The 19,760-nt window shown below is 37.2% G+C and overlaps 2 protein-coding genes across 20 annotated transcripts in view; one reads left to right on the top strand and one right to left on the bottom strand.

Moving 5' to 3' along the window:
- Nucleotides 1-19,760, top strand: part of LOC127440730 (gastrula zinc finger protein XlCGF57.1-like) — a 518,561-nt gene that overhangs the window by 213,055 nt on the left and 285,746 nt on the right. The gene's annotated exons all lie outside the window — the stretch shown is intronic.
- Nucleotides 1-19,760, bottom strand: part of LOC127440778 (gastrula zinc finger protein XlCGF57.1-like) — a 593,771-nt gene that overhangs the window by 542,110 nt on the left and 31,901 nt on the right. For 2 of the 3 annotated variants that reach the window (XR_007897194.1, XR_007897193.1), the window contains exons 2-3: nucleotides 14,922-15,083; nucleotides 3,288-14,644 (exon numbers count right to left, since the gene is read on the bottom strand). Coding sequence is in view for 1 of the 3 variants with exons in the window: in XM_051697672.1 (XP_051553632.1) it covers nucleotides 13,287-14,644; nucleotides 14,922-15,006 (1,443 nt within the window). In the remaining 2 variants the exon portion in view is untranslated. Of the gene's footprint in view, nucleotides 1-761; nucleotides 14,645-14,921; nucleotides 15,084-19,760 lie in introns of those variants that run through there. The other variant, XM_051697672.1, reaches the window with a different exon arrangement.

Raw genomic sequence — 19,760 nt, 5'->3', positions numbered from 1 at the left:
TGCATCTTGCACCCATGCAATAGAAAGGCGGCTAAGGAAATAACTATATGAAGGACTTAAATAGGACCGCTCTGATTAGCATGAATTGTATTGGTAGACGTCATGCTCAGCTGAGTGTCAGCTGACTGTGAACTTGACTCACATGACCTGCCTGAACTGACCCTATGGTTGATTTCAGACTCGCTCCGTGAAGATTACCTCAGGATCTATACATCATATTATGCAGTATTTGGCCTTGTTTCAAATGCAACAAATAAGCCACATCTGTTTATAACATATAACTCTATGCTGTATGCAAATAAAAAGCTTTAGTCTGTGAGTGAAACAATATGCCTGTTGTATTCTATTCATTTATTAACGTTAGCAACTGTCTATCTATGGATATTTCTGATATTTACATCCATCTTTGCTATGCATTAATTATGCGATTCACTGACTGAATATTTTTACTATTGAGTGTGATGAAACCTCATTTTGTGGGCTTGTGAGGAGTTGCGTTTGACATTTTAGAGTAATTTTGTAGTCGAGTACTCTAATCCACAAAAAACACAAGTACCCGATTACTCGTTAATTAAAATGCATGTTAAAAAAACATGTATGACACGTACGTGAAACTTATATTGTTTAATTCACAAACATTACCAAGAATGGTTTCAAAATAAGACAACTTCAACAAACTATGCTTTTCTTTTGGGAACATTTTTAATGAACAATATGCATTAATAAACATGGAAAACAAAAAAGATTTAAAAATACCAGTACAACACATTTGCACTCACCCGTAGCATACATAGAAACCAATACTGACGGCATGAGGATAATGCACAGATATAATCTCTGAGTCTACATAAAGACTATCACATTTTTATCATTTCACATGTTGTTATTCAGAAAAACAAGTGGTGAATGTTTGCTTTTTATAAAATGCGCTCTGCCTATGTTAAAAGATTTCACGCACACATACACGTCTGATAAGCTTCCGAGTTCACTTTGCATTTTTTCCACCATATAAGCAGAACCTCGTCTGTTGTTTTTCATGACTCCAACAAGAATGGAATACAAATAGAGTATAATTCATTAAGAATCAAAATATGACAAGTGTTGCCTTGTAATATAACTTGACTTTGCTTTAGAAGCACAGACGCCAACAACACGTATCTACAGCATCCTCCAGTGAACTCAGTTGTAACTGTGAGATTTGGTGAGAGATTCACAGGGAAAACAGTGTAATTCTGCTGTGCTCACGACAGGGAAATGCAGAAAGGAAAAATTATTTACATGACAGTGACACGCTCCTTTTTTACATATGAAAAATGTGATTCTCATCAGGATTTATATGTATGCTTCATTAAATTATAAAGAATGTAAGTATTATTAATCAAATTGATCAAGTGACACACAAATCATGGCTAGTATTAACCGTGATTATATTGCCCTTCCAAGTTAGGATTTTTTTATGCACATCACTTCTACTGGTCGATTTTGCTTTAAAAATGTCATTTAAAAAATAAATAAATAATAAAGAATTAGTGCTCTCATGAAAATTAAGACGTTGCGCACAGACTTTGTATGTTGCACTGCGCCTAATGCTCATGAAAATAGAGCCTAAAGTTGTAAAAACGTTATCACAATAAAAGTTGTGTTAACATTTTTATCAAGCAGGTTTTGTACGACAGATGTATTTATATTTTTGTTTTCATGTTACAAGTATGTATTTTCACAATGCTGCAGATACGTTGTAATTACATTATTATCGTGTCCGCAAATCGCCTTGTGACGCTCAAGGAACCTAATTACCACGTCCAACCTGGTACTTCACATGCTGTCATCAAGATGTTTTTTACCATGTTATCTTCCAAAGCAGGGTTTACCAACAGCAAACAGTACTAATGACAGAAAAAGATCAAATATGGGACACAGATGGTGTCTTTTCATATTTCATCATAATCATTTGCAGAATTCAATTTGGCTACATCAGCTTATGCGATTATATTAAACACAAAACACATTTACTTGTATTTATTCACAACATAAAGAAAGGAAACTTGCACACTGATATCTATATGTAGGGGAGACAGAGGAGAGCTAGTTGTACCATGGGGAAGTTATCACAAGGGCTACTATTAGTACAGTTTATTTCAGTAACAGTCAAAAGTCCAACTGCACAACAGTGTGTTTTCTCCAGCAAAGGTTTTGAATGTTGCTTTCAAAGAACTATTTAAAATTCTCTCAAATTAAAACATTTTTTGTTAATTCTACCATACAAACTATATATCACATTTTTGTTATAGCTCTTGGATAAACAAGCAAGCATAATCAAATCACACTAGCATACATTAAAGGGTCAGTTATTTTATAAAGACAGGTGTAAATGTACTCTCAGAGGTACTTGTACAGAGGTAAATGTACTTTTCATGAAGTCAATTTGGGGTATGTTTTCACATATTTATTAGACCAGGTTGTAATGTTTTAAATGGCATAAATGCATACAATTTATCTATGAGAATATTTGTTGTCCAAAACAATGTTTAGATATTTTTGTACAATACCTTTTCCATTTTTGTTGCTTCACTAATCGTTTTGTACAAATCAAATAATTTTACCGTTCAGATTTCCTGAAAAATGTATAGGCTGTTTAATGCAGGCATAGTTTTAGAGAGAGTCATGTATTTTGTTTTGGTGGTTATGATGGGGAGGTGACGGAAGGATGCACTTAATCACTGGAGGGTCAACTTGGCCTTGTGTTTAGGGTCATTGTCGTGTTGGAAAGTCCAAGAGCAACCCATGCACAGCTTTAGTGTAGAAGAATGCAAATTGTCTGCCAGTATTTTCTGATAAAATGCTGCATTCATCTTGCCATCAATTTTCACAAGATTCCCTGTGCCTTTAGAGCTCACACACCCTCAAAACATCAGTGAGCCACCACCATGCTTCACAGTGGGGATGGTATTCTTTTCACTATAGGCCTTGTTGACCCCTCTCCAAACATAGCACTTATGGTTGTGACCATAAAGCTCTATTTTGGTCTCATCACTCCAAATTACAGTGTGCCAGAAGCTGTGAGGCATGTCAAGGTGTTGTCGGGCATATTGTAACCGGGCTTTTTTGTGGCATTGGCGCAGTAAAGGCTTCTTTCTTGCAACTCGACCATGCAGCTCATTTTTGTTCAAGTATCCTCGTATTGTGCTCCTTGAAACAACCACACCGTCTTTTTCCAGAGCAGCCTGTATTTCTCCTGAACAATTCTTCTGGCAGTTGTGGATGAAATCTTTCTTGGTCTACCTGACCTTGGCTTGGTATCAAGAGATCCCCGAATTTTCCACTTCTTAATAAGTGATTGAACAATACTGACTGGCATTTTCAAGGCTTTGGATATCTTTTTATTTACTTTTCCATCTTTATAAAGTTCCATTACCTTGTTACGCAGGTCTTTTGACAGTTCTTTTCTGCTCCCCATGGCTCAGTATCTAGCCAGCTCAGTGCATCCATGTGAGAGCTAACAAACTCATTGACTATTTATACACAGACACTAATTGCAATTTAAAAAGCCACAGGTGTGGGAAATTAACCTTTAACTTCCATTTAAACCTGTGTGTGTCACCTTGTGTGTCTAACAAGGCCAAACATTCAAGGGTATGTAAACTTTAGATCAGGGCCATTTGGGTGATTTCTGTTATCATTATGATTTAAAAAGGAGCCAGACAACTATGTGATAATAAATGGCTTCATATGATCACTATCCTTAAATAAAATTTTTGCATGATCAGTCATATTTTCAAAATCAATGCCAACATTTCACAATTTCTGCCAGGGTATGCAAACTTTTGGGCACAACTGTACATTTTTCACAATATATTAATATTAAATAACCATATTGTAATACCTATTTTTTTTAAAACCCAGTCATTTAATTAAATACTTGATAAAAGAGGAAGTAGTTTCATTTATAATTTTCTCTTTATTTGGAACTTGATAAACAGATTTAAATTTCACATTTCAGTCTGATGTTGACTAGTGTTATTATTATAAAACTTTCCTTAAGAAACCTGACATCTTCTGAAAGAAATGCAACAAAGGAAATAATTCATGAGTAAAAAAATATCCTTCCTATCCTTGATAAAAAACATTTCATTAAGCTCTTTTAAGCCATGTCTGTAGACAGTATTTGAAAGCAAAGCCAATTTGTTTTCTAATATCTAACATCATTTGAACTGAATTTTATTAAGTGTGATGAGGTATAGTTTAAAAATCCCGCATGACAGATGAAACATAATTGTTGGCGCATGACAACTTGTTTTAGCTCTACTCCTCATCAGAGTTTGTTAGAATTTCAGGCTCTCTCACTGTTTTTTTTTTTTTTCCTCCAAGTAACATTTTTTTATTGATTCATAGATATATAACAAAGAAAAAACACAACATATATACATTGAATCAACATTTATCCCTCTGGTCACATATAAAAACACACACACACACAAAAAGAAAATGTAATAATCATACATAATTAAAACTATACAACTCTCTCCACAGCCCCACCCTGAGAGTCCCCCAAAAACGCTAAATAACTGACCTATTTCCTGTCAAACAAATCCCAAAACCCCAGCCTTCTATATGACACCTCCTCGAAAGCTGCCACCCTCCCCATCTCCTCACACCACTCTGGAAATGAGGGTGCTCCAGCCGACTTCCATCCTCTTAAAATAATCTGCCTGCCAATCATAACACAGGTCAGAACCCAATTTTTTATGCGTTTATCCCCCATATTGATGACCGCCTCATCATCCCAAAATACAGAGTCTGGGGCAAAATAAAATTTGAGTACCCAATACGTCACATATAAAACTCTGAACCTTTCTTGGATCTTAACACACCACCAAAAAACATGGGTTGTATCTCCATCTTCTTGATTGGCACTGCCAGCAGGTGGGTGTGTCTTTAAGACCAAGCCTATACAATCTAGAGGGGGTCCAATACAATCTATGTAAAATCTTGAATTGCATAAGGTGCACCCTTGCATCTCTAGATATAGACTTGCCGTTTTTTAGAATCCTAGCCCACACTCCATCCTCCAATACCAAGTTTAAATCTTTCTCCCATAATCTCTTGAGAGAAGTTAAAGCTCCATCCCCCAGACTCTGAAATAGCAGGGAGTAATACACTGATGCCTCATGACCTTTTCCAAAAGCAGTAATCACCTCTCCCAGAGTATCTGCCGCTTTAGGGTGGTGTATGCTACTCCCAAAAACAATACAAAGCAGGTGGCACAGCTGTAAATACCTATAGAACTGAGATCTGGGAATCCCAAAATGTTGACCCAAATTTTAAAAGGATCTCAATACTCCACTATCATATAGGTCACCGAGTGTAGTAACCCCCCCTCACAATCCACTCTGACCAGCAGAAAGGGGACTTATTAATAAATAATCTGGGGTTTAGCCATATGCACAAGGCAACATTTAAATAAATGTCTGAATTAAACACTCTGGTCACTTTTGTCCACACAGAGTGCAAATGCGAGATAACGGGGTATAACTTATCTTCTTACAACTTTTTAGGATTTACAATGGTGAAATAGGGGCAAGAACTTCCTGTTCAATACAAAACCAGGGAGGGACTCTCTCAGGTGGAAGTGACCAAATGTCTGAGACCGAATGCATAATAATTAAACAAAATTTTGGGTAGGCCTAGCCCACCTTTGTCAATCAGCCTATGTAACTTATTGAAATGTAATACAGGATGCCAAATTCCAAATGAAGGACTTCGCTATGCTATCAACTTGCTTGAAATAAGAGAGGGGGACATCTACAGGGAGAGATTGTAGCAGGTAGTTATATTTTGGAATACAATTCATTTTAATAACATTAACCTTTCCAATCATAGATAAATGTAATGAAGCCCACATCACTCGAAATCCTTTTTATTAAGGGTTCAAAATTAACTAACTAAATCACACAATTCTGCTGGGAATAAAATGCCCATATACTTAATGCCCTGAGTAGGCCAGTGGAAGTTGCCTGGCTGAAAAGCCGTTACTGGGCAGCACGCTGTCAGAGCCAAAGCTTCGGATTTAGACCAATTGACTCCATATCCTGAGAACTTAGAAAAGGAATGAATAATTCTGTGGAGGCAAGGCATAGATCTAATGGGGTCAGAGACAAATAATAAAATATCATCAGCATAAAGCAAAAGCTTAAGCGCCATACCTCCCACCACCACCCCTGGAAAATCATCTTCCCTTCTTATCGCGGCTGCTAATAGTTCCAGGGCAAGACAGAACAATAATGGGGAAAGAGGGCAACCCTGCCAGGTGCCCCTGTTCAGAGTAAAATAATCGGAAATTAATCCATTTGTTTGAACCGCCGCTACCGGGAGTCTATAAAGTAACTTATTCCATCCAATAAAAGTATTCCTGAACTCGTATATTTCCAAAGTCTTAAAAAGATAATCCCATTCTACCATATCAAACGCCTTTTCGGCGTCAAGTGAGATGGCAGCAACCGGAGTCTGATCATTCGCCACTGACCACATGATATTGATGAAACACCTAATGTTCTCAGAAGAGCAGTGGCCCCGAATAAACCCCACCTGATCTATATGTATAAGGGATGTCATAACTTCACTTAATCGGTTAGCGAGAATTTTTGACAATATTTTAATGTCTAGCTGGATCAGGGAAATTGGACGGTAACTCTTACACTCGCTTGGATCTTTGTCCTTTTTAAGAATCAGACTGTCTGGGCTTGTGTCATGGTTGATGGAAGCTTTCCATTTTTTAACGATTCCATATAAACTTCTAACAAATGTGGAGCCAGTTCTGTATTATAAGATCTAAAACATTCAGTGGCAAGGCCATCTGGCCTCGGAGACTTACCTGCAGGCAAGGCCTTAATTACCTCGCCAAGCTCCTCCGGGGTTATCTCAGAATCAAGAGAATTTTTTTGCCCAGTCATCAGTTTAGGGAGTTCTAATGGTTCCACAAAGTTTCTAATATCTTCAACAGTAGACAAAGACGTGGAACTATAAAGATCAAGATAGAACTGTTTAAAAGCATTATTAATATCAATGACTGAGGTAAATATTTCACAACCAGCAGATTTCACTGAGGGAATGGAAGAAAGAGACTCTCTCTGCTTTAAATATCTAACCAAAAGCTTCCCTGCTTTGTACCCACAACTCAAAGTATGACTGTCTTGCCCTGAATAGCCAAAACACCACCTTCTGTGACAAAATAGTATTATATCTGTATTTCAATCAGGTCAATTCTCTGAGGCCATCAGACGACATTCGGTGCATCAGCTCTCCCTCGGCACTTTTGATATTCCCTTTCAACTCCACGAGTTCTCGTGCTTTGGATTTTTTGGTGAATGAGGCATAATGTATGATCCAACCCTAAGAACTGCCTTAAGTGCCTCCCAAGCCACGTCCACAGAGGACACCGAGGACCAGTTGGTCTCCATTTAAAGATTGATTTCAGCGTTTAACATTTGTTGGAATTCAGGATTTTGCAAAAGGGATACATTAAAGTGCCAACTATATGATTTATTTTTCTCCATATGTGGCAACATCTGTAAACTCACCAGGCCGTGATCTGAGACTAAGATGTTTCCAATTGAGCAATCAACAACAGATGAAATGAGGGACTTTGATATATATATAAAAAAAGATCTATTCTAGAATAAATCTTATGGACTGATGAAAAAAATGTATAATCCCTACCAGATGGGTTCAAAAGTCTCCAAATATCTGTAAGACCAAGATTTTTACACATCCTGTGAAGCATCAATGTTGCTCTAGGGGGCTTACACATTTTGCTTCACTATGATCAAGACTGAGTCCATCAATAGATTAAAGTCTCCTCCCAATATTATATCATGAGGGGTGCCAGCGGCTTGCAGCATCACTTAAAGATCTATAAAAAAGCCCTGATCATCAGCGTTAGGTGCGTAAATATTAGCCAAAATCAACCTTTGCCCCTGAATTTCAGCTAAAACAATAATGACTCTTCCTAATTTATCTTTAGTCTGTCTAAGACATTTGAATTGTAGATGCCTACTTATCAGTATAATGACCCCCCTGCTCTTACTTGAGCCAGCACTTAAGAAAACAAGTCCACCCCATATCTTCCCAATTTTTTCAGCTTCCTGCAGGGAAAGATGCATTTCTTGAAGAAACAATGCATCATATTTCTTACGTTTATGAAGAGAAATAACATTCCTTTTTTTTATGGGGTGCCCCAACCCATTCACATTCCACGTGGAGAGAGACAGTCCACTCAATATCATTTGATATTTTGACATATTAGAAAAAATAGATTGTGTCAAAAATAAAATTATAAAGACCACAAAGTCAAGCAAGTTTTGAATTTTGTACCGATATATAGAGAAACCGGATTGAGTAGTGCCAGTGATCACACCCTCTGCGTTGTCTGTGGAGCACAATCTTGAAGCTTGCTGGACTCACACACACTTTTATGCTTCAGAGAAAGTCACGTAAAACACAGCATATTTAGAATGCGAGAAGAATGTCATTAAGTTTGCTTCGGCAGCCCAAAATTTTGCTTGAGCAGCCGCTGAAAATTTGTCAGTACCTGAAAAACCTGTTTCTTCAATTCTCTCAGTCTCTTGTGAAGCTGCTTCACCTTCCTTCTCCATTTATCAAAGCAAAGCACTCCCACAACATGATGCTGCCACCCCCATTTTCACAGTTGGGATGGTGTTCTTTGGCTTGCAAGCCTCACCCTTTTTCCTCCAAACATAACAATGGACATAATGGCCAAACAGAACAATTTTTGTTTCATCTGACCAGAGGACATTTCTCCCAAAATTAAGATTTTTGTCGCCATGTGCATAACATGTTGTGGGTGTGCTTTGCTGCAGGAAGGACTGGTGCACTTCACAAAATAGATGGCATTATAAGAAAGGAAAATTATGTGGATATATTGAAGCAAAATCTCAAGACTTCAGCCAGGAAGTTAAAGCGTGGTCGCAAATGGGTCTTCCAAATGGACAATGACCCCAAGCATACTACCAAAGTTGTGGAAAAATTGCTTAAGGACAAAAAAGTCAAGGTACTGCAGTGCCATCACAAAGCCCTGACCTCCATCCGATAGAAAATTTGTGGGCAGAACTGAAAAAGTGTGTGCGAGCAAAGAGGCCTACAAACCAGTTCTGTCTGGAGGAATGAGCCAAAATTCCAGCAACTTATTGTGAGAAGCTTGTGGAAGGCTACCCAAAATGTTTGACCCAAGTTTAACAATTTACAAGTAATGCTTCCAAATACTAACAAAGTGTATGTAAACTTCTGACCCACTGTGAATGTGATGAAAGAAATAAAAGCTGAAATAAATCATTACTATTATTCTGACATTTCACATTCTTAAAATAACGTAGTGATCCTAAGTGACCTAAGACAGGGAATGTTTTCTACGATTAAATGTCAGGAATTGTGAAAAACTGAGTTTAAATGTATTTGGCTAAGATGTATGTAAACTGACTTCAACTGTATTCCAGTTTTATGTTAAATTTTCCAGCCCTAGTTTCAAAATATTTATTCTACACTGCTTAATTAAAAGGAGATATGCAAAAATGTAGAGAATTACCGCTATCATTAATTGGAAGACTTAAATTAGCATTTTGCCGAAATTAATTTACTTATTTCAGTTTTCCATTGAAAATCTCAGTCTTATTTTAAAGAAATTATTTAAGCAATTTACTGCTTAACTTTGGAAAGCAAAGAACCCCAGGGTGAAAATGATAAAACTCCAAACCCCATACTCTAAAGGCTGAAATCTCCCTAATTTTAGACATTACCACTTAGCATCACAGTTTTGCACAATATGGATTTGGAAGCACCCTGACATTGTTGATACTAGATGGGTGTCAAACAAGCAATATGAGATGAAATCCATCCCACTAAGGGTCATCCCTTGTCTGGGGTCAAAAAAACTTTGGTCAAAATTCACTATAAATTTTATAATACTGAACACATTTTTGGCCTGGGCAGAATCTCACCAATGCTTGGCCTCAGTGTTACTATGCTCACGTACACTCCCCTGTGGAAGAACCCCTTCATCCCTACGGGTATCACTGATGGTATTCTAAAATCATGGTCAGCTAAAGGTATAAAGACACTGGGGGATTGTATATGAGTGATTTTTTTAATGAGTTTTGATCAATTACCTCAAACTTTCTCAATTCCAAGGCATAATTTCTTTAAATATTTGCAAATTCGCCATTGGGTGAAAGAGAACACTCCTCAGACATTTCCAAACATTCCAGCACATTCTCCACTTGAAGAGATTATGTTCAGTAAGGTTATCTCATCCACTAGAGGAATTATCTCTGTGATCTATAACATAATTGGAAACATTTTTAAATAATTGAAAATCTGCAATTTTAAAACAGAAATGGGAAAGAGATCTTGCTTATACATATGATCTTGTTGAATGGACTAATCTAATGGAGAGCATGCAAACTGTTCTAATATCCACTAAACATAGGCAAATTATGTTTAATATTTTGCATAGAACTTATTATACCCCACAAAAGCTGCACATGTTAAACACTGATATTTCTTTTAAATGTCAAAAGGTGCAACATGACTGATTGAGATTTACTTAATATGTTATGGACTTGCCCTACACTGAATGATTTTTGGAACTATATAATAAAAAAATAAATAAAAGAAATCTCACTAAATGTCAAATAATAACCCCAGAATCTGGATACTGGTTGACACCAACCTAACGAATACTTAAAAACAAAGTATTTCATCCTGCTTGCTGGAACTGCTGGCAAAAATGTATATTAGTGAATAGTAAAACTACTCATGCACCATCAAAAAAACATTGGATCAACAAAATCACCTCATATTTTACCCCTGAGAAAATTATCTTGAGTGTTAGGAAAACCCCTAATACTTTTGAAAAAAATCTGAGGCTCTTTTCTTAACATTTTACCATCCCTCACTATAAATTAATGGTAATTCTATGTAACTAAAGTAATTACTGTATTTTGGTGACTTGCACAATATAGCAATGATAAGTGTTGTGTTTTGTGGTGCATCAGGTGTTTTGTTTTTTTAAAGGACAGTATTGTATTGTAATGAATAATCTTGTGTGTATATATTGTTCTAAGGATAAAACATTTAAAAAAAAGGCTTAGAGGAACTACAGTTCTTCAGGTGTGAATATGACGAAAAGTCCAGTCCAGGGGAAAGTACCTAAAACAGGCAGTGGGAAAGGGCATTATGTTGTTTTACTAATTTCATGACTTTCTAACAACAGCCATCACATCTAGTGATCTGACTTAAATTTTGTTGCATTTAAATAGTGTTTAACCTCTTCGCATGCCAGTTTTTCCTGAAATGACAGACCCCCCCAGCTTAAATTCTTTAATGGGCAATGTAATTTAAAAAACCTCACCTTACACTTCACAGCAGATGCACTGGAGGACAATTTATATATTATCAAACATATAATGGGATTTTTAGTTGTTTATAATGATTGATTATGATAAGATACAATCACGAATGTGATTGCCGGCTATGTGCGTCACCATATTGTTTACATTGCAATGCAGCATGGGATTCTGAGTTCATCATAGGAGAAAAGAAGGTTCTAAAAACCTAGCCCTTCCACTTTTTTTTGCACCGGAAGTGGTGAGAATGAGTGATGTACGGAATGGGAGAAGGCTTGAGTGGAGTAACTACTTTATATATTTTGTTTGAGGTCAGAATACATGGCCGTATCGCTGCATCAAAACAGTCAGCTCCTATGGTAAAGGCTTTGAACTTTTATTTAGTGATTGTTTTAATGTTTGTAACATAAAATATAAAGATATTGTGATATTGAAAACTATTTTAGCAGCTGATTATGATAACCGCTTCAGTCCCTCTTTGCTGTTAAACAGCAGCATGAATGTAGATTGCACCAGTTTGACCGTACGCCTCTAAGCCCAGCCAAGTGTACTCGCACATGTTTGATCGTACGTGCAAAAGGGTCGATATGTATTGAATAGGGATGTGTGAGACTAGTTGACTAAACGGTTCTGATGCTGCTAGCTGACAATGGAGTTACTAGTCAGTTAATATTTTCCCCCATTAAACTGTTCAACATTTTTACACGTTTCCATTTGGCTTTATGTTTTTACAGAGGCTGCATTTAAATTACAGTCATATTAATGTTACACATTTTAAATATAATTAATAATACAATTATTAAAAAAGAGGATATCTGGAGCAGATATATACAAAGTTTCATTTCACCTCAGGCTGCGGGTGCTTCATCCCTCTTTCACTTGCGGCGCGTGCAGGAACACTCGCTAGACAAGCAAATGAAGCAAAGTAGCTATGAAATCATTTCGGTGGTGGTGCGAGAAGCAGATTTTCAAAACATTGGCTTGAAAGTCGCTATGGATGTTTTCACATTTGAGTCTTCTTTAAATCTGTGCAGGCTTTTTCAAATGCAGGATAATTGTCTCAGGTGAGTCAAGTCCTGTCTTTCTCCGGACCATGATAATGTGTTACTTTCGCTCATCAAAACATTTATGCTTTTGAGTAAGTAGCCTAGAAAATAACTGTTTTAGGCTTGGTATGCCATTTTGTAATCTGCTGATTAAGAAGGCTATTTTTCAATGAGGTGCCGACTGCTTAACGGGTTAAATTATCTTTTATTCTGTGTGCACGTCATGCTTACAATACATTAAGTTTACTGTAGGCTAAATCACAGGCCTATTTCTTTCTATCCTATAGCTATTCTTTTTTTTTTTTTACATGTTAATGTTATTGGTTAATGTTCTTTTCTGAACAGCTAGCTGTCATATTAGATAGCTAAAGCACATCGGGAAATACACACAATTTTTCAGCGCATTTTTTTCTCTCTCGTAGATTTGGCTTACCTGTTAATTACTTTCAACAATGTCCTTACTGTTTTAATTTGTTAAGTAACTTTTCTTGGTGATTTCCTTGTAGAACAGGCTATTATGGTTGCTCTAATGGTCCTGCACTATTCATTGAATTGTTTTCAATAAATGTTTTCGCTAACATTTATTCATAATGCGTGTCATGTTCTATATTTAATGTACAATGATCATGCAAGGCGAGCACGTCACAGATAAATGCCCCTCTTCAGCTGAATTTAAATTAATTATTTTAAATGGGTCGCATTCGTTTTTCTGAAAGTTGGTTTCTTTTTAGACTAGTTGACTCCAAAGTTTTCATTTAAATGTCAGTGAAAATGAATAGTTCCGCACATCCCTAGTATTGACCCTGAAGAAGAACTTTGCTCACTAGGACAACTTTGGACAATGTTTTTTAAAATGAGCCTGTAGACTTCGTGATTTGCTATAACTTTTCCCACATGAAGTGCAATGGTATGGCTTCTCTCCAGTATGCCCTCTCTCATGTACTTTCAGGTTTCCTGATTCAACAAAACTCTTTCCACAAAAAGAGCACATGTAAGGCTTCTCTCCAGTGTGAATTCTTAAGTGACGCTTAAGGTTTATTTCTTGTGTGAATGTCTTTCCACACTGTAGACATGTGAAGGGTTTCTCTCCAGTGTGAATTCTCATGTGAAGCTTAAGGTCTTTTGTCTTTGAGAAACTCTTTCCACAATGAACACATGTGAATGGCTTCTCTCCAGTGTGAATTCGCATGTGACACTTAAGTCTTACTTCTTTTGAGAAACTCTTTTCACATTGTAGACATTTGAAGGGCTTCTCTCTAGTGTGAATTCTCATGTGACGCTTAAGGTATTTTTTCTTTGAGAAACTCTTTCCACACTTCAGGCACGTGGAAGGGCTATCACCAGCACTGTAACCAGAGTCAAGACATAGGTGCCTCTTGAGTTGTACTTTGTATGTGAAACTCTTTCCACACCGAGTGCATGTGAATGGCTTCTCTCCAGTGTGAATTCTCAGGTGCTGCTTAAGACTTCCTTTCAGTGTAAAACTCTTTCCACAGTGATGGCAAGTGTTCCTGTTCTCTACAGAGTGTATTTTCATGTGAACCTCAAGCTGTCCTTTCTTTGTGAAACACTTTCTACACTGAAGGCATGTGAAAGGTTTCTCTCTAGTGTGAATTGTAATGTGAGTCTTAAGGGTTCCTTTTTGTGCAAAACTCTTTCCACATTGAGGGCAAGTGAAAGACTTCTCTGCAGAGTGAATATTTAAGTGTGTGTCAAGGACACCTTTTCTAGCAAAACTCTTTCCACATTGAGGGCAAGTGAAAGGCTTCTCTCCAGAGTGGATTTTTAGGTGCGTGTCAAGGATTCCTTTTCGTGAAAAACTCTTTCCACATTGAAGGCAGGTGAAAGGCTTCTCTCCAGAGTGAATTTTTAAGTGAGTGTTAAGGATTCCTTTTCGTCCAAAACTCTTTCCACACTGAAGGCAGGTGAAAGGCTTCTCTCCAGAGTGAATTCTCATGTGACACTTAAAGTCTCCTTTTTGTGCAAAACTCTTTCCACAGTGAAAGCAGGTGAAAGAACTTTTGGCTGTTGTAATCTGATATCTTTTTTGTGAGAAATTATTTTCAGTCTGTGAGAAATTAGAAGATATTTCACCAGTTATGAAATTTTTAGATGTATCATACTGTTGTTTCTCCTCCACATTATTCAGTTCTTGAATTTCATCCTTCACTTCCATCAAGTCTAAAATGAAATTGTATATTGAGAAAAATGAGGAACAAGAAGTAAAATTTAAACAACATAATGGCAGTAAGCAGCAAAGTTCAAGTATCAATTTTAATATAATTTGACATGCTGAAGGATAGTTATTTAATTATCATGTAGATTCTGGTATTATTTGTTTAACTACAGTGTTACTGCATCTATGATTTTCTAACTACAACTGCCAGATCTAGTGAACTGTATGAAGCTTTGTTACTTTAATGTTCCTCATTGTGACTAATCAAGAATGGACACTAACCTCTTTGTTCCTCATTATCTTCATGTTTCACTATCCATGGCTCTGGATAACTCAAGTCTTCACTCTCATCTTTAATAGTCTTCATTTTTTCCAATAATTTGTCAGTAGGCTTCAGTAGATTCACTGGAGTCGTTCCTCTTTATATACCACCTCTTTCCTCACCTGTAGAATGACGGGAATATTTCCAGCATTTATAAGTGAATTGCTGTGGGAGGGGCTTTATGGAAGGTGTGAATTGTGATTACTGTGGGTATGAATTGGTAATGTTGTAGGTTTATTTTTAAACTGTTCTTTTTTCTCTTTTCTCTGTTCGTTTTGTCTGCTAAAATTGGTCTATGGTTCTCCCTGTGGCCGAAGCAGGAAGAACAGTCATCCTAACCTTAAAGGCCTTTTTACACCAGAGGTGATGCAATAATGTGAAACAAATCACAGATGAATGGCCCTTTCACATTGAAAACATCACAAATGTTCGCCGATAGCTCATTCACACCTTTACAAAAAGTGCACTAGTCGACAAGCTATTTCACCCATATACGGTAATTGGCACAACGCACCTTTCAGCTGGTCGACCCTCCTATCACGGATGAGAAGAACTGCTTGACAAGTTAAAAAGTAAACAACCATGGAAGTAGGGATGTCGTGATTACACGGTTTCACTATTAAAGGTGCACTCAGTAATTCTAATCCAATACGCATTGTCAAATTCTGCAAATATCTCTTCACAGTCTGCTAGTTGTCCATTCTGTGTGTGGGCTGAAATAAAAAATCTAGTATTTGTACACAGCCCTGGCTCTCTAAATGGGACAAAAACAAAGTGGACACACACACAGCTCTGTCTCTCTCTCCCTCTCTCTCTCTCTTTCTCTCTGGTGTCTCCGGGTCCTCCTTATCTCTCTCTCCCACTGATTGGGGCAACTCAGCACCCGGCCACATCCTCCTCCTAGTCACATACCTAGCCCAATTCAGACCAGGGAACCAACCGGCCTGACCTACTGAACCAGGAGTTGCCCCTTCAGCTGTTCCGCTGCCGGCTAGTGTTCCCCACCTCCTGGGAACCTGAGTAGGATGAGGGCAGGGAGAGGGGAGAGAGAGAAAGAGAGCAGGTGCGCCCAAGAGACAGAGAGGGGAGAGAGGAATAAAAAAGAAAAACACTCAGTTCCTGACCACGCCGTCATTCAGTCCTCAGCCAGCTGTGCAGCGATCCTCCGCAACGCCGGGCAATGGCACTGGACTTCGCCACCTCCTGGCAGACGGCAGTGGGCTCCTCCGCCTCCTGGCGGACCGCTCCAGTACTACTGGATCGTGTATCCTCCGTGTTGCGATCCTCTGCCAGTGGCAAGGGCTCTCTGATGGTGCGTCTTCCTCCAATCCCGGGTTTCGGCACCACTGTGGCAGACAGCCTCTTGTTCATCGGAAAGGAGGAAGCGGGAACCGGGTTACCAACCAAAAAGGCTTTTAATAAACAAACACAACATAAAACTGCTTTACAGCATAACCAAGACACACGTCGACACACACACAGCTCCGTGTGTGTGTGTGTGACTCTCTCTCTCTGGCGTCTCCTTGTCTCTCTCTCCCGCTGATGGGGCAACTCAGCAACAGGCATGCATCCTCACGGCTCGGCCACGTCCTCCTCATCGTCACATACATATAAACAAACATGTTACAAAATGTAGTAATGTAGTAATTGTAATAAATGTGTAAATGGGTACATTTACATTTTTGTCCACATCTAATAAATTATTCAAAAATACATTACAAATGCAATTCACACAAAACAAATATTTAAATACACCTCTTCTATTATGATCATGTTTTCAATTACTGAGTTCAAAGCAATTTTGATATTTTTTCTGGGGCTTAAATTCAAAAATGTCATGTGATACAATCATCCAGAGACAGTAAAAAATGTCAAATTAAAAGCTGAAATTCTTGAAAAAGAAATATTGGCATGAGCTGTGCTGAATAATCTTTTATTATATAAAAAAAAAAAAGGAGTCACATTATGCTATGCGAGGGTTAGTCAAAAAGGCAAACTGCTTAAAATTTGCAACAATTGTCCTTTTAAGCAATTATAACCTGTGAGAACTGTCAATTTTTGTTTGCTAAACTGTGCTGTCTTATTCCAAATTTGATCAAAAGAGCGGACTGCCAACTCGAAACTGAGCACACCCACAGAGATTTTGGTCAGCTTTCCGGGACGGGTGACAGACCCCGATCTATCCTGGCAAGATTCTTGTGGTCAGCTGACAGAGACTTTGTTCTATGAGCGGCAAGGAATAAAGGCAAGTTGTGCTGGGAGGACCTAAACATCATAGTTTTCCGGACTTTGGTAGATTGACACAAAAAATTTTTTTTTTAAAAATTAAAAAGGCTGGATGGATTCAGAGTGTAAAAATTTGCTGCACCAACAGAAGGTAACCTTCGCACTGCTCTATCCGGCTAAGCTGAGAATTGATGGCATGGATGGGCGTAAGACTTTTACATGCCCAAGAAAAGCTATGGCCTTCATTAAATCAGTGGTGTGATTGGGTAACTTTGCCTGCACTCGATCAACAATACAGACTACACATCGTGCATTTTGCTGATGCAGCCTGAGAGGGTTTGTTGTTCTGTTGTCTGACTACTGGCTCCTGTCTGAATCTTTTTTATTTTTTCTTTATTTTTTCTCCCTTTTTTAACTTGCTGTAGAGCACATTTGCTCATGTTGTGGGTTCAATGTTATTGTTTACCGGAGCCTATTTTATTTTTTATTTTATGGCATGGTTTATGTTAAGAAAAAAGGAATATATATATATATATATATATACACACACACACACACACACACACACACACACACACACACATACACACACACACACACGTAAAAATCACCGGACTTGAGCAATCTGATATTATATTGTCGCGGAATGTCTTGTGAGTGTGCAAAAGTAGTCAGAAATATTATGACTCAAGTAAGAGTAAATAAGTAGTTTTCTGAAAAACTACAATTACATTAAAAGTTACTTTATGAAAATTATATTATATATAGTATATACGCTTCCATTTTTAGAACACAGCCATTTTTGTTCTTGAAAGAAACTTATGCTTCCTTTAACCAAGGATGCATTAAATTGATAAAAAATATTGTCAAAATCATTAATTGCCAATATTATTACGGTTTGAAGTAATTGTTTTAAGTGATATTCCATTTTTTCTTTACCCGTAATGGCAAACATATACTGTGTCACCTATTCCTTACAGAAACATTCTAAAGTGCTAATTTGGTACTCAAGAAAATGTTCTTATTATAAGAACAATTGAAAATGGTTGTGATACCATGCAGAAATCACAATAGAGTAGGGATTTTCCCATTTGCTACGGTATTGAGTTGTTACAAGCTTCATTACACTTGCAAGTCAAATTTTGGTTTTAAAAATAAGCAAAAAGAAACACATTTCTCCTGAACTTCTATTTTCTCCTAAAGTCTATTATTTTATAGAGATGAAGGCTATTCCATGCATTACTGTTTTGAAAAAAAAAAAAAAAGAATCTCTAACCAGGATAGAGAGGGAAGTGGATGGACAGATGCACAACAAAAAGACAAGTAAATCACAGTCTCTAGTCTGAGAAACAGACTCCTCACAGGTCCTAAACTAGCAGCTTCTAAATGCTTAATACCTGCATTGCTGCAAGAGGATTCTTGGACAAACAGAAAAGTTTAAGAATAAAACATTTATTTAAATAGAAATAGCCATTTGCAACATTTTAAATGTCTCTAAATCGTCTCTAAACTACATAATGTGCATTGTGACTGAAACACATTCCTATATCAGGTTTATTCTCATTCATGTATGTCCAAGTATTTTGACTATTAAGTTAACGTACTGTACAAAACTAATATAATGCAATATCATAGAGGAAATTTATTCTCTATGATATTGCAGCAATTATCCAGATATGGAATGAGATAATGAAGCAAACTGTTATCAACTTCTACATGCCAACTGAATAAGGCAAAACAATAAGCATTTCACTGTGTCTAGTGTGAGATATGATTGATTCAAAAACCAAAAGTGGCTGTTCTGTATATGTATTATTGTATTACAGTTGTAATAATAAAGTCTTAATTAACATTATGGTTATTTAACATATTGAGATATTATTATTAAGTAAATTGTAGCATTTGGTTACATTATGTTTTGTGATTTCTCATACCTTCTTTATATAACCATCCATCCCTTGCGCACTTTTGGCCTCTAGTAGGTGAGACAGGGCAGGGTGATACAGTACAGCACATTGAGCGTGAGTGTTACCTGCTAGGACAATTTATTTTGAACAAGAGGGGCAAACTGTTACGGAATTTAACATGGGAGTACAATACCGAACTGATGCAGATTGATAGAACAGATTGCCCATCTGTGCGCAATAGTGCGAGGAACCAGATGGCGGGCAAAAAAAATGTTTTTTCAGTGAAAAGTCAAAAGAAGATATATATAGTAGTTACACAATATATGTATTTTTACTATATCAGATATTATTAAAACACAAGAACTCATTGTGTGGGTTTTTTTTGCCCCCATATTTTGAATTTCAGGGATATTTTTGTCAATTTGGCATTTTTGCTCCAAGTCCCCGTTAATTTCCGACACTACTGGCAATGTATCTAAGGTATTTAAAAAGTTTATTTTAGACATATAGTAAAAAGTAAACAAGATATCCCCACATATATGTCAATGTTTGACACAGTTAAAACATTGCCTACCTTAAAAATAACTTAAGTTTGATGAGTGGTTAAACGTATTCAGATGGTTCCCTCATACCTGAATGAATGGCTCCTTTCCAGAATAAAATGAA

The sequence above is a fragment of the Myxocyprinus asiaticus genome, chromosome 5 (assembly GCF_019703515.2).
Source record: "Myxocyprinus asiaticus isolate MX2 ecotype Aquarium Trade chromosome 5, UBuf_Myxa_2, whole genome shotgun sequence".
Classification (NCBI taxonomy): domain Eukaryota; kingdom Metazoa; phylum Chordata; class Actinopteri; order Cypriniformes; family Catostomidae; genus Myxocyprinus; species Myxocyprinus asiaticus.
Note: the sequence above shows the minus strand (reverse complement) of the source record. Positions and strands in the feature narration are given on the sequence as shown.